General features: G+C 32.7%; 2 protein-coding genes across 2 annotated transcripts in view; one reads left to right on the top strand and one right to left on the bottom strand.

The window, feature by feature from the left end:
* Nucleotides 1-2,012: 2,012 nt before the first annotated feature.
* Nucleotides 2,013-6,526, bottom strand: LOC148599442 (uncharacterized). Its single transcript, XM_088557304.1, has 2 exons — nucleotides 5,863-6,526; nucleotides 2,013-4,305 (listed from the first exon to the last, which is right to left on the bottom strand). Exon 2 carries the CDS (start codon nucleotides 4,219-4,221, stop codon nucleotides 3,502-3,504), a length of 720 nt encoding a protein of 239 aa, XP_088413430.1. The 5' UTR covers nucleotides 4,222-4,305; nucleotides 5,863-6,526; the 3' UTR covers nucleotides 2,013-3,501.
* The window catches only part of LOC148599441 (uncharacterized), a 24,154-nt gene continuing 13,680 nt past the window's right edge, over nucleotides 4,255-14,728 (top strand). Inside the window, exons 1-3 of the mRNA XM_088558508.1 lie at nucleotides 4,255-4,364; nucleotides 7,081-7,377; nucleotides 10,795-10,869. Of these exons, the coding sequence (XP_088414634.1) occupies nucleotides 4,343-4,364; nucleotides 7,081-7,377; nucleotides 10,795-10,869 (394 nt within the window). The 5' untranslated portion in view covers nucleotides 4,255-4,342. The remainder of the gene's footprint in view (nucleotides 4,365-7,080; nucleotides 7,378-10,794; nucleotides 10,870-14,728) is intronic.

The following is a 14,728-nucleotide window of genomic DNA, read 5'->3' as shown; positions in this document are numbered from 1 at the left end:
ACGAACGTATTAATACGATAGATGACATATTAACATTTATCATAGCCAGACCTGTGTAAGGATATTCATGTACCTCAAATATAGAACATATTTTAGGAGCAGTTTATTTGATTAAGAAAAGACTAAAACTCAAAATAAACTGTGTTTTGAAAAAAGTCAAACCTGGCAATACGAACAAAGTCATAAAATATTGAATAGTGCTGTGATTAGAAAAAAATATCAAACTTACCACTTCCAGTAGAGGATAAAATACATCTTACCTTTCCTGAAATGGACATCTAAATTTTGATAAATACTTCAGTAGTTTAAACGCACTCTCAAGATAGCGATGTGATTAAAAATTGTAATAGAGAACCGTAGTGAACTCTATGACCTAGCCACTTTGTGACAAATGAATGACTTTATTGTGGATAGAAATACATCGAATCTAAAAGTAACACATCTGGTAAAATATACTAAATAGTCAAATAATTATGTCAGTGTTGGCCATTAATGTGTCTTCGTGTCGTCTTTTGACTTTTTAGGTTATCTTGAAGGAGTGTCATCGTTCTGTTACCGTGGATTTTATAACTTTTGTTGTCAGGGTTTGCCAGAGCTTACATTAAGGTATGTTTACACTTATTGCGGACCTTTTGGTGTTTTCTGTAAGTATTTTCTATATATTTTTAAAGGGGTTATACTATGGTGCATTATTGCGTTTAACAATTTTATTCCCTTCTAAATTGAATATCCATCAAAGAATTATTTTTATGGTTAAGAAATTACATCATAAATAGAACCCAAGCAGTGACATATATTAATAATGAAATGTAAACCCAAATACTTCAAGGCTCTGTACTGAAACTTTTGTTATTCTTTCTTTATTTCAATAATATTGAAAATAACATATTCACTAATGAAACCTGGATGTGGATATTTTACACTGGGATTATTTTTTGAAATTATAGATATGAAGTAAATAGAGACCTAAAATACTTAACGGATGCCCAAAATGGTGGCTTGTCTATTTGAATCATAAGAAATCACACATTTACGTAACATTTTTCGCACCAATTATGGAATATGCATGCATAAGTTGGAGTTTAGGGCTTTAACCAAGAAAAAAAAAACAGTAGAAATATTGTATTAAAAGCACCTGGAATAGTAATAGGTTTACCAAAATGTTTTATATTTCAAAACAAGATAGGGTAACTTGCAAAACAGGCGAAAAATCAAAATCTCACAGTTTTATACATAATGTATCAATTAAGATGTCAGCAATATATTAGTAACTGCTTGTATCAGATATGTTTTTTTTTCTTTCAGGAAATCATACATTCATGCCCAACTGCATGGTCAACCGTACGTTATTACCATAATGTTGATGTTTATTTTTGTTTTATATTGAATTACGTACTTGCTCGAGGTACTTCGTATGTCTATTTAAATCACAAGAACACCTTTGACACATAGACAATAATTAACTTGTGTATACCCGTAATTAGACACTTAAATGGATGTACATTGGTTAAATTTGTCACAAACAAAATTATGACTTGTAAATATTAAATGCTGTATGACTTTCATAGACTTGAAATACAATAACTGATATAACTTGTTTGTATTTAGTGTTTGTATGTATCAATGCAATAGACGAGTAGCTAAGTAAGGGTACAATATAACAAAATGCAAGATGATGTATTGACAGAAAAAAATGAATAAAAACAATGTACCAGTATATTGTTAACTTTACTATTTATACTAAGAATATCACGAGGTACTTCGTATGTCTATTTAAATCACAAGAACACCTTTGACACATAGACAATAATTAACTTTTGTATACCCGTAATTAGACACTTAAATGGATGTACATTGGTTAAATTTGTCACAAACAAAACTATGACTTGTAAATATTAAATGCTGTATGACTTTCATAGACTTGAAATACAATAACTGATATAACTTGTTTGTATTTGGTGTTTGTATGTATTAATGCAATAGATGAGTAGCTAAGTAAGGGTACAATATAACAAAATGCAAGATGATGTATTGACAGAAAAAAATGAATAAAAACAATGTACCAGTATATTGTTAACTTTACTATTTATACTATGAATATCAACTTCTTTGTTTAATCCATATATCAGACAAAATAATATCGATTGCAAGTAATGTAAATCGGTTATTTCATTTTTTTTCACAACGGCGGTCAAAATTGTCTTATGATGTTCTTATCCACTAACTATCCGTTACAGTAAACATCTCAATAAGCTGGTGGCATTATGTCAGTATTGTCACGTTAACTCCATGTGTGTTTTGTTTTTATCAGTGTCAATTAATCTAAGAAGTAAAAAACAATTGTCATAAGGTTCTTGCTTATGGTATAACATGTATTGCCCTTTTTGTTTTCAAAGGGAGACATGTTTTCTCGATTTGTCTTTTTTGCATATTTTCTCTGCAAGATGTATACACGTTCAATATTTATTCCTGTGAAACATTTTTTCAATCATTGCGATCATCTCCTCTGTTATCTGGCAAAATATTTTTATATTACCGGAGCAGCTTGTACAGAAATGGTCCTGCCTTGGTACAGGTATTTCAGGCGAAAGGATGGGTTAATCTAGGTTCAGTAGAATAGTGCAGAATCATATCAAATTCTTACATACTGCAATATGCTCGGCCTCTAAGTGTTAAATGATTAATATACTTATTTTGGTGTAGAATATAATTCATCAAAAAGGTGAAAGACAATAAACCCCATTAGCAGTTTTTTTTCTGTGGAAACGATTGTTTGAAGACCCACTTTTTCTGTGTAAAATGTTAATGCTATTAACATATCTATAAAATACGAGAAAATACCACACTGTCCTCTCTCGTTAAGCTTCTCTTTAATAAAATCTCCCAGAAATATTTGTGTTCTACATGATGATCTCTGAACTGATCGGATCGGTTATTTATCATTGGCCAGAAAAGACCCTTTCTGTTTAAAAGTTTCGGTATAGGACAAGACGGAGGAATAATCCATTTATTGTTTCCTATTCACCATAACTTCAGAATGTCTATCAAAATAGTTCCTGGACAATTTTAAATAAGATATTTTGCGTTTTTCTTTGTAGTTATTTGCGGCCATGTCATGAATATTCAGGTCTAAATTATAACCATATAAAAGTAAGCTTGACACGATATACTTTTCCTGATCATCACAATTGATTACACTACTGTAAGTATCAACATAGACGCATAGATATTGCTATTCCTACATGTAATTAACCGGTATGTTCCAGACATCAGTACACAAATTGGCTACGTGGATTCGTCAACAAAAAAAATTAATTATTTGGATGAAGTCAAAATTACAAAATTTTGATATTCACCCATTTGTCCAGTTTGAGATACTTTCAATGTCATCTAAAAACCTTACATTGAGGTATTTCATTTGGAAGCGTATGTCTACTCCTTATGGCTAATATGTACTTTTATAGAAGGGTTATTGCGATTAATCCTTCATTTACAATAAAATCATGCATTGTAGTGTGGCTTAATAATGACACACGTCTCATCAAAATAATTGCAAACAAGTAAAATGTTTCGTTTCTCGTTGTAACTGATAGCCAGCGGATTGTCCATGCCGTCTTCATTTGTCAGAATTATTTTCGAGTTATTCCCCTTCTCGTCAATAACAATAACCTTATTCCCCAGTTTACAGGTCACAAACACATTCCCCCGCTTATCTGCTGCGATTCCACAAGGGAAATCATTGTCTCCAAGTAAATATTTCAATTTGACCAGACCATTCATTTCACAACAATATATGATACCAGCACGATGTGCTACACAGAAAAAAGAATTGTTCCGTACACAGCAGTATGTGGCATGACCGAATGTATCAATTTCGGACAAGATGTTTCCGTCATAGTCAATGACTTTAATTTTTTGGCTTTGGAAATTAACAAAAAATTTCCCATCACTATAACACAAGCCATAACATCTTTCACCTTCATAGATTGTCCTAATGACCTCACCATTGGTAATATCTATAAGAACTAAACTTTTGTCCAACGTGCATGTCACAGGTACAGTTTCATTGTCTACTACTGCCACATCAAAAGGCTGGATTTCAAGAGGAATGTCTTTGAAAACTTCATCATTAGTGTCAATAGTCATTAGCCGATAGTTTATCTGGTCAGCAAAAATTAATAACCCTGAGTTTGATATGCAACATCCTGTAATCAATGTCATGCTTTCATCACAATTTAGTGAGAATGAGACAGCATTAGTTACGTTGATATCTGAAATTTCATCTTTATCTTGTCGATAATTGTCCTAGAAATGAAATTAAAAGAAGGCTCGTGATATAAAAATGTTCATTATGAAAAAATCAAGTAAGAATCGTGCAAACATTTATATATACAAGAGGCTCCTAGTAGCCTTCATCCCGCACCTGGTTAAAGTTTTGCCCTTCAATGGCAATAACTATAACAGGGATTTTTACTCAAAAGAGACTTTGGTAGGACATATGGATCATTTAATCAACTGAAAGATTCTTTCTATCTATTATAATTTTCAAGATATTGAAAAAACCATCATTTTTCCAATTTCAAGCAATGACGCTAACATGGAGCATTCATACTAAGTTTGGTTCTAATTGGTCAGGTAAACTCAGGCTAAGAGTTTAATTTCAAAATTGTTAACGACAACGGACAACGACGACGGACGCCAAGAGATAGCAAAAGCTCTTATGGCCTTCGGCTGAGTGAGCTTATAAAGTGATAGTCTTAAGTTTTTATCCTCTTCTAAAAGACCTAGTGTTTCGCCAAAATTCGTATTTGAAAGGGATGTCTTTATGAAAACCATGTGCAGACTGATTTTTGTCTAAAAGCCATTCTTTGTATTGACTGAAAATTTATGTTTAGGTTTGAAGATAGTAAATTAATACTCCCAAAATGTTAACTGTTCTTGTCAAACTTTGTTCTATTCATAGTAGCAGTAATTGATTTTTTTGAGCAACTCGGCGGGTGTTTACCCTACCGGTGATCCAGGTCCATGCTTCCAGTTTTAGTGGAGTCCGATTTGCTCATTTGCTTTTGTTAGTTTGTATGCATGATTTTAGTTAGTATGTTCTTTGTTGTGTATGTCTGTTTTCCATGTCTGGTCTTTTTCTCTGGATTGCATTACCGCTATAACCTTGGTTCCCTTTATTACTTTTTCTTAGTATTTACATAATTCCCTAGGAAATTCCAAGTAAAATACAAAGGCAGTTTTTTGTTTCACATGGGGTCCTTCCCAATACAATATAAATTATTAGCAATTGCTGAAATCATTTTTGCACGATTTGTGCATTGTTTTCTAAGAGACAGCCTCTTAAAAGGTAGGTATCATTACATTGGTATTCATTGTTAGATAGTATTTCGGTTTAGTCAACATTGTTTCGTTGAGTTTTTTCTAATTAATAATACTAATAGCTATTCACTCCCCCCTTTTTTCCAACGTTCGGTATTTCTATTGAATCTAAATTTACAAATGCGATTAGATGTATATACGCAAGCAAACAAATTAGAAAAGATCGTTTTCAAGGTGGGGCCATCACATACGTATCCTAAGTGTGTTATTTGTAAAACAAACTGAATCCAAATGAACTTTTATATAAGTGATAAGGAATAAACAGGTACGTAGGTTCCCACAAACAAAAAGTCAAATTTTAAGCCCAATAGTTTCCATTGATGGCGAATTGAGAAAAGTAAAAATGCAGTTTGAACATGTAGAGGCCAAACCATAAATTAATTCGCCTATTTAAAGTCAATATGTCAGGTACATTTGAAGTTCAAGTAAATAAATAAAATTGAAACAACATATTGCAAGACAAACATTGGGTTAGAATACCTGTTCTGTAAGTCTAGTTTCAGCATCTTGAACCGCATTTCTGATGGTCTTATTCCTTTCTTCTAATAAAAGAATAAATAGAGTAATGAACGAGTAACGTTAATTTTGTAATACAAATAATATAAAAACAAAATTAATTCTTTATATGTACAGACAGATGATAATAGAATAATTAACTGGTTGATTGATTGATTGTTGGGGTTTTACGTCCGAGCAGCAATATTTCAGCTATATTCAGACGATGAACATGAAATGGATGATAAAATGAACATGAAACGATGATGAAATAAAAAAAAAAGGATGGGACACAAGGGTCGAAAAAGTTTGGTTGCCACTATAAAAAGGGAAGGATGGGTAAAGTCCGGCAATTTAGCCTCCTGTGCCGGAGCGCAAAGGTTCCTACTCCTATCGAATACCACAGCAAGGTTCTTTAACGTGGGAGGAACGTGAAATTTTTCAAAACACGGTGCATCACTATGGTTTGCAGTCAGGTTTTCCGTATTATAGCCTGACAACCCCAGCATGTAACACGCCAGGGATACCCCATTCATCACCTGGGGCACACATCCCAGTTGCTCTGTGGGCAGAGCGCCTAATCCCCGGCTAGGTTTCTGAGCACTATTTAGTCGTCGCCTTTTACGACAAGCTGCAGGGAAAGACTGAATAACCAAAATATGATCACTAGTGCTTAAGAACGCCTAGATTAAACGAGTGTTCACGCACCAGTTAAATCTTTATGCACGAGTTATTCACTATAACCAATTGATTATTATATTTATTTTATCCTCAATTATTCATTGCTTTTTTCACGTTAATTTTTACTTTTGTGAAAGGCGGATTGATATTCCTGTTCTGGTGTTTTGGCGGGAGAAAGTCCGAGAATTAAAAATAACTGTGTCTTCAATTTTGGAAAATAACTGAACATTTCCAAGAGATGAAATGACAGCTGGTCTTAAAATGGCGGCCAATTTGTTTACTGGAATTACTTACACGGCGGGAAAATTAAAGTTGCTGTTTAATCAGTGCTAATAAAAGTGATGGATATATCATTTTTTAAAAATTAAAATATAATGAATGTATTCAATTTCTGATTAGTTTATACGCTATAATCTAATTTGGTGAATAAATTGAACACGTATATCGCACAAAGAACTTTTATATGTATTACTAAATACTTGGGTCAATAATCAGTCAAATGAATCACATTTCTTTTTTCAGTACAAACATTGGATAATAATCGTCTTGTGAAATGGACATTTCAAGTACCAGAATCTTGGAAAGTTTCCCGAATTGCAGCTGTATTAATGGGAGCCGTTCAAAGACTTAATCAATGGTTCCGAATTGAACGTGTTTCTATTGGCTCTATCGTTATAGTTACTTCTATTTCCAATGAAGCCTTACGAGATTCTCTATTACGTATTCCGGCAATCAGATCTTTTCTGTACGTGGTGAACTTATGTGATTTGAAATCAGATCAACCGGAAACGATTAACGTGGACATTTCAATTATTGTAGGTATGTAGTGGTTAAATTACTTTTCTTAATGTTTAAAATCCTTTAGTTAACTTGTCGATTAACATGGCAATCCGAAATGTTGTGCTATACTTTGAAAGTACTATTGTTCGTGGGGTTCCAATTTTCGTGAATCTTGTGGGTAGGCCAAACCACGAATTTTGGTTCCCGAAAGGAGATTTCCATTGATGAGTACACTGAAAACATCCAAACCACGAATTCAAGAATACGCAAACATGTGTTTCTTCCAAATCACGAAAATTAGTATCCACGAATTAAAGTATTTTTACAGTATGTACTTTAAATGCTAAGGTTATTCTAGCATTAAATTAATAGTTTATGATCTTTGAAATTGAAAATCTGTTTATTATAATTCAACTGAATATCATCATGCACCGGATTCAATCCGGGAGGACTATAATACTATGAAAGTACTAAGTGCTTCGGCTATTTCGATTACAAATCATTATCACACTACAGGCGCATTAGAAGGCAGTATAATATTTGATTCAGGCAGAGTGTTCGTTGATTTACTTTTTGCTAAGCTTAAATGTTTTCTTTTGACAGGGCTTGTTTTTAGGGAAAAAGATTTATATAAAAAGTTTTTGCCACTTTATTGTACAATTATTGTTTTCTTTAAAAACTTAATTTTTTTACATATTTGGTCTGTTATTGTCTTAAATATCTATACCTTAATCAATAAGTGTCCAGTCGTAGTTATTTCATGTCCGTCATTTCACCATTCCGTCATTTTGGTATTCCAAAACTTTGCATACTTTTTTCTTACACTGGGATCAATGATAATCCCTACAATTCTTGATACGACAATTTAAACAAGCCCTTCGTATTTTTAAAAAAATCTGTAAATTCGAATGTATTCATGAACGACGCAAACTGTGACGGTATTTTTGTAACGTGATCTTAATGATAATCAATTTATGAATAACCCAATAACGAAAATGCCTGTACGAAATATAGTTTGCACCAATTGGTAGAAGAACCTACAAATTTTACTGAGCATTCATCATCCATGATTGATCTTATAATTAATGACAACCCCTCTTTCATCCCATATGATAGTGTTGGTCCCCCTCTCGTTAGGCTACCATTGTCCTATCATTGGTTTTATCAATGCCCCAAAACCTACTCAAAACACTTTCAAGCGTGAAATTTGGCAATACGATGGAGGGGATTTTGATAGATTCCGAAACATAATAGCAGCAACTAAATGATATTGACAACATTGTTAAAGGTATTTCTACCACTATTCTGCACGCCACAGAAAGTACTATCCCAAACAGGATAGTTGCTATTCGAAAGTCTGATCCATCGTGGTTGAGTAATGGTATTATAAAAACTGACTAGAAAGAAAAAACGCCTTAACTTAAAAGCTAAGCGCTCTGGTACCCGACTGATTGGAATAAATTCAAACATGTTAAAAATATAGTGACACCAAGGAAAAGAGCAGCACTTGATAAGCATCACTCTGATTTTATGAATAAGTTGAGTAACACAAACAGTTTATTTCGGTCTTGGTGGAAAATATGTAACAAGTTATCTGGAATTAAACCCTCACATTCTGGTATCCATCATAACTGGTTGATATAAACTGATTACAAATGACTTGGACAAGGCAAATGTCTTTAACAACTTCTTTGCCCTACAGTCAATTCTAGATACAACGGATGCTGAACTCCCCCTTGTATCGGTTCTGAAGAACACACTGTGAGGTAGAAGATGTGACAAAAATCTTGGATACAAGTAAAACATTTCCTGATCTTGTTAAAAGAAGCAGCTTCTGTGTTAAAATTTCCATTATGTAAACTTTTTAAACTTATCACTTTCAACTTCTGTCTTCCCAACGGAACGGAAGAAAGCAAATTTAACGCCTATTTTTAAGATTATAATAACCCCTGTGAAGTGAAAAATTATGCACCAATTTCATTATTATGTATTCTTTCTAAATGCTTTGACAGATGTGTCTATAAACATGTTTACAATTTTCTGTTAGAAACAAAATAATCACTCCAAGTCAGTCTGGGTTTACAAACGTTGATTCAGCTGTAAATCAATTAGTTAATTTTTCGAATGATATTGGTCGATCTCTTGATAGTGGTAAAGAAATAAGGGCGTCTTTTGTGATATATGTAAAGCATTCGGCCGAGTTTGGGATGCTGGACTCTTATTTAAACTGGAAAAATACGGAATTACGGGAACGCTGCTACATTGGTTAAAAATTATTTGTCGGGGAGGGTTCAAAGAGTTGTCTTGCATGGAAGTAACTCAGATTGGAGACAAATTAAAGCGAGTGATCCGCAAGGCTTCATTCTTGGATCTTTATTGTTTATGCTATTTATCAACGATATAGTATCTGACAATGATGCGTCGATCAAGCTCTTCGCAGATGACACTAGTATATACGTTATTGTAGATACTCCTGAAAATGCTGCGAGAATCTAGAAAAGACACACCGTTGGTCTTGTCGGTGGCTAGTAAAATTAAATCCACAAAAAACTGAATCAATGATAGTCTCACATAAGCCAGTAAAGCCATTACACCCACCTTTGATGATGAATGACCAGGACCTTCAGGAAGTTGAATCTCATAAACATCTTGGTATCATTTTTTTTCAAATAATGGTTCTTGGCATGATCACATTGATTACATAGTAAAACATGTTTATAGTAGGATTACTATTTTACGAAAGATGCGTCTCATTCTTGATAGAATCACCTCAGAGAAAATGTATTTTTCTTTTATTCGGCCAATCTTAGAATATGGTGAAGTTATTTGGGACAATTCGACACACGACCAGGGAAAATATTACATGCCAGACTGCGAATAAACAGTGCTTCACTCAACGATCATCTGTTCAGTCGTAACCTTGTTAAATCCCCTAATTGCACCTGTGGTCATGTCGAATCAACTTCCCATTATTTTTTCTCTTTTGTCCAAAATATTCTTTAATACGAAATGAAATAATATTTTCTATGGCACTTGATGTACCTATTATTGTAAATTTATTGTTGTATGGCTCAAATTCTAAATGCTGAACAAAATGTAGAAGTTTTTCTTTAAGTTCAGAAGTTTATTTTCAAAAGTAAAAGATTTATAAATGCTTGACTTCCATGTACTGCATCTCTTCATTAATTTTGTAATTCCATTTTTGTTCTTTTCTATTTGTTTGTCTTACTTACTAGTCAATTAAGCAAATCATTCCACATGCATCTTATTTATAAGAATATTTTCGCAAGTTTACTCTTAAGGACACGGAACTTTGTATAAGCTATCTAGCTTCTTTCCGAATTCTACTTAGAGTTTGTACGTAAATGTGTATACTGTATTTGCTTGTGCTTATACACTTGAATAAATCTGTTTTAATCAATGTGTTCATGGATAGTTAAACTTTAATTGTTTTAGATGATGACATTTGGTGGAACAGAACATGTCAGCAGTCAACTATTGAAATAAAAAAGCATGATCACATAAACACAGGTATGTTGTAACAATCCACAATTATGGCCAAGATTCAGTCCGGCGCAGTCGGTATAGTTTTGCTTTTTACCCTTCGACCTTAAGGACGCTCCTCTATGGAAACGCAAGTCACCTGATAGCAACTCTGTTTCCCGATTTGCCAAATACTGATAACTTAGTTCATCAAAACTGTATAGAAAACTTGAAATTGCGTTCGAAAAAAACTGTATCGAAAATTTGAAATTGCGTGCGATGTGTTATTTTCTTGAAAGAAATCAAGGATTTATGAATATTTTCTATAACTCCTTGAAGAAATGTAGAAACTTAGAAGTAAAATTTTAATGCGTCGGCTATCTTTTTTAAAAGGTAGTACTTGTTTAACATTCTGGCAGTTATAGAGCATTTAATGATCAACCAGAATTTTCAGATTCTTTACGGAAAATATAAAGATTATCGTAAGGGTTCGATGACCAAAGTAAATGATGAAATTATATACACGTATTCGCATTCAAATCGTGTGTATGACAAACTGAAATCAATGAATTACTCTTAATGATAGCGTTTTGCTCAGTACGTGAGAATCATTTTGAGCTGACAGATTGAAGTCACCAAATTCATTACCGATTTATAATTTATTTTTTTACACTTCTAAACGTGAATGTGGGTTTAAATACATCAACACAAACATAGATAAATCTAAAGGAAAATTTCTTTGAATCGTTAAATATTTTTGACAAGATTATAATTTGCTTTTCCGTAGTTACTGAAGATGATATAGATAAATACAAACAAGGTCATAAGACAAGACATTCTACATATGTCCAAAAGGGGAAATCGGGTATGGTATGATATATCATTACATCAACGATGTCCTTGTTGATCATTTTACAATATTGAAATGTTTCCATGTTAACTAAAGCCATCACCTGGTTAAATGTATACAGAAGAAGCTTATAAAAACAACCATATCAATGTCAGTGCCATATTTGCATTTACTTACTTTACTTAAGTATTTGAAATTCATAAAAAACACAAACATATGATTGATATGGAAGTTTCATCGTATATTTATTTTCAATTATCAATCATTGGTTAGAAATTGGTTCGAGTAAACTTTTATTCAAATATTATAATCAAAATATAATTTTATATTTGTCAATAGGTATTTTTTGGAATAGCTGACTAAGTGCCTCTTGATACAAAATTTTAGAATCGCCAAGTTTAGGTTTACCTGATGATGTTATATTGACAAAAATATTCGTGAACATTCATGCCAATGTTTATAATCATGTGCATGCATACGCACATAAATTGAAAATACAAACCTGTGGTTGAAATACGATCAATCTTCGTAATGCAATTTCTCTTTATTACAAAATAAATGAAACATGAATTGAAGATCTTGGTGTAAATTATTCTCTATAAATTTTGTTGATGTGTTAAAGCTCTTGAAGGGGTCAATCTCCATATACGTTTAGGCTAAAGAAATACCTCTGAACTTTTTTAAACTAAGTATGCTAAACTTAGTCAGAAAGAGTATCTTGAGTATCTTAACATTTATTGCCTAGAGTTTACTTGCTCGGTAATTTTGCTATTACCCTTCATCTTTTATTAGATATTTATTCTGTTGTGACTGCAAATACAAAAATCTTATGTCATTCACTTTAATTGTCTTCATTCGTTTGTTTGTGTGTTTGTATTTTGGTTTTTTTGTTTGTTTGTTTGTTTGTTTGTTTGTTTGTATTTTTGTTGTTTTTTTTTTTCATGGGGGAGGGGGGGTTGTCCCCTGCGACACGTATCGAGGGGAAATGGAAATCCCGGTCGTCCGTCCGTCCGTCCGCGTTTTCCGCACTTGTTTGTATTGCTTTCACCAATTGATTTTAAATTTTCTATGTAGTCTTACTATGAGAAGTTACAGATTAATTTCTACTTTGCTTACGGTTGAATGATTTTTACGGAAGTTAGAGGCCATTGGATTTCAGTGAATTTACAGTTTTCCGCACTTTTTTTGTTATGCTCCCAATTGATTTTAAATTTTGTATGTCGTCTTATATGAGTAGTTACAGATGAAGTTCGACTTTTGTTACGGTTAAATGATTTTTACGGAAGTTTTCCCCACTTTTTTGCGGGGACATTGAAACTCTCATTTATTTGTTTTGTTTATTTTCTTATTTTGTTATATTTTTTTTTTATTTTTGTATTTGTATTTGTGTTTTTGTTTTCTATTTCATTTTTTTATGTTCAATTATGTTTTGTTTTGTTTTGTTTTTGTTTTGTTTTTGTTTCTTTTTTTCTTTGTTCCGTTTTGTTTTGTTTGATTGTTTGTTTGTTTGGGTTTTTTTTTTGTTTTTTTTGTGGAGTTTTTTTTTTTAATATGTTAACCTTATATTATCAATGATCAAGTATCTGAGACACATAATCAACCTGTTGTGCAGTGTAGAGGTTTCACTTGCTAAATACATACTTAGTTATAAAATAGTGCCCAATTTCTGTTGACGATTTTGTTACTATTTTGTTTACTATGCAAATTTGTATTGTTAAATATATTTTAGAAAGTACAAGTTCCTAAGTATTGATAGAAGGTGAAATTTAGGAAAATGAATATTTATAGTAATGACATCATAGTTGTGCCACAATTAATGATGACATGTAGCGAGCAAACACTGCTGAAAAACTGTAAATTATCTTACATTTGCCTTCGGTAATAAGGGTAGCAGAACAAGTCATTTCATTCTCAGTTAAAAGAGGTCAAAATCATGTACCATGACTACGACCTTAGACCCATATAAAACCACGTGCTTTCATCATTTTAATTGAGACGCAAGGCAAGCTGATTTGTAGTTTTCATACTGTTTTGAAAAAGATTAAAATGTATTTGTAGACGTGGTCTAGATTTTGTATATTTTTTGTTGACTTTCATAGTAGTATTTCAATAGTCTGGAAGTAGTCTTGATTTTATCAGTAATTTCAATGCTAGACATGGTCTAGTTACGACCTTTTTTCTGGTGTTCTATTAATAGATTTCAGTCGTAGTCTGGTTTGTCCTAGTTTTGTTAGAAAGTTAAATTATGTCTAAGGATAATATTACTGACATTCTTTCTTGCCAATCTGATATTGGCGAGGAATTCGATGTGGTGGAGAGTGAAGTAGTCTTGAACACTAGAGGTTCAGTTGACAAAACTGTTTTGTCTTATACAAATACTTAAAAAAGGTAGAATAATAAAAGGGGGTACTTCTAAACGTAAAATTACTGCTCAAAGTAGTATTCCTACAAAGTAAGCTAAAAGTCTGCTTCTGCAGGTACAAAAACTTCTTTAAGTTTAAATTTAGAAGAACTAAGAGAAGACTTATGTACTAATTACTTTGTTAAGAATATTAAAGTTTTGTCAGGTCTACTAAAGGCTTCAGAGACAGTTGATAGACCAGTGCCTTTATCTGTCCCTTCCTGTGTTCAAGTTTTTAGCCCAGTAACTCACACCTTGTCTATAGGTAATTCTAGCTTATCTAACAGAACCTGTACTATGACTTCTGCTAGTAATAGTAGGCGTAATGCTGTATTTTCTTTTCCTCATTCAGTTGAGCTCAACCCCCTTGAAAATTAGCATTTTTTGGAGGTCCCAGACTATGACTACAATGTAATTGATTCTAATTTTTTTTTACAATTTTAGAAGATTATGATCAGTTTCAACAAGATGAAGTAGATACTAGTCCAATGGGAGTAGACCCTAGGAATGTTTTTGATCAAGCTTTTGACCAGTCCCCTTCTTTAATCCTTTCTAATGCTAATGATCCCGGTGACCCTTCTGTTTCTGTGCCATGTGACTTATATCCTTCTAATCCTAATGAGGTACTATGAAGAGAAGACATGGTCCAATAATTG

This window comes from Perna viridis, chromosome 13 (genome assembly GCF_037379345.1).
Source record: "Perna viridis isolate PV_CMFRI_1.1 ecotype Kerala chromosome 13, ASM3737934v1, whole genome shotgun sequence".
Classification (NCBI taxonomy): Eukaryota; Metazoa; Mollusca; class Bivalvia; order Mytilida; family Mytilidae; genus Perna; species Perna viridis.
This window is presented reverse-complemented; position numbering and strand designations above follow the sequence as displayed.

Excerpts from the sequence above, each read along its gene's own strand:
- LOC148599442 (XM_088557304.1), bottom strand. The coding sequence starts at position 4,221 with ATGACATTGATTACAGGATGTTGCATATCAAACTCAGGGTTATTAATT.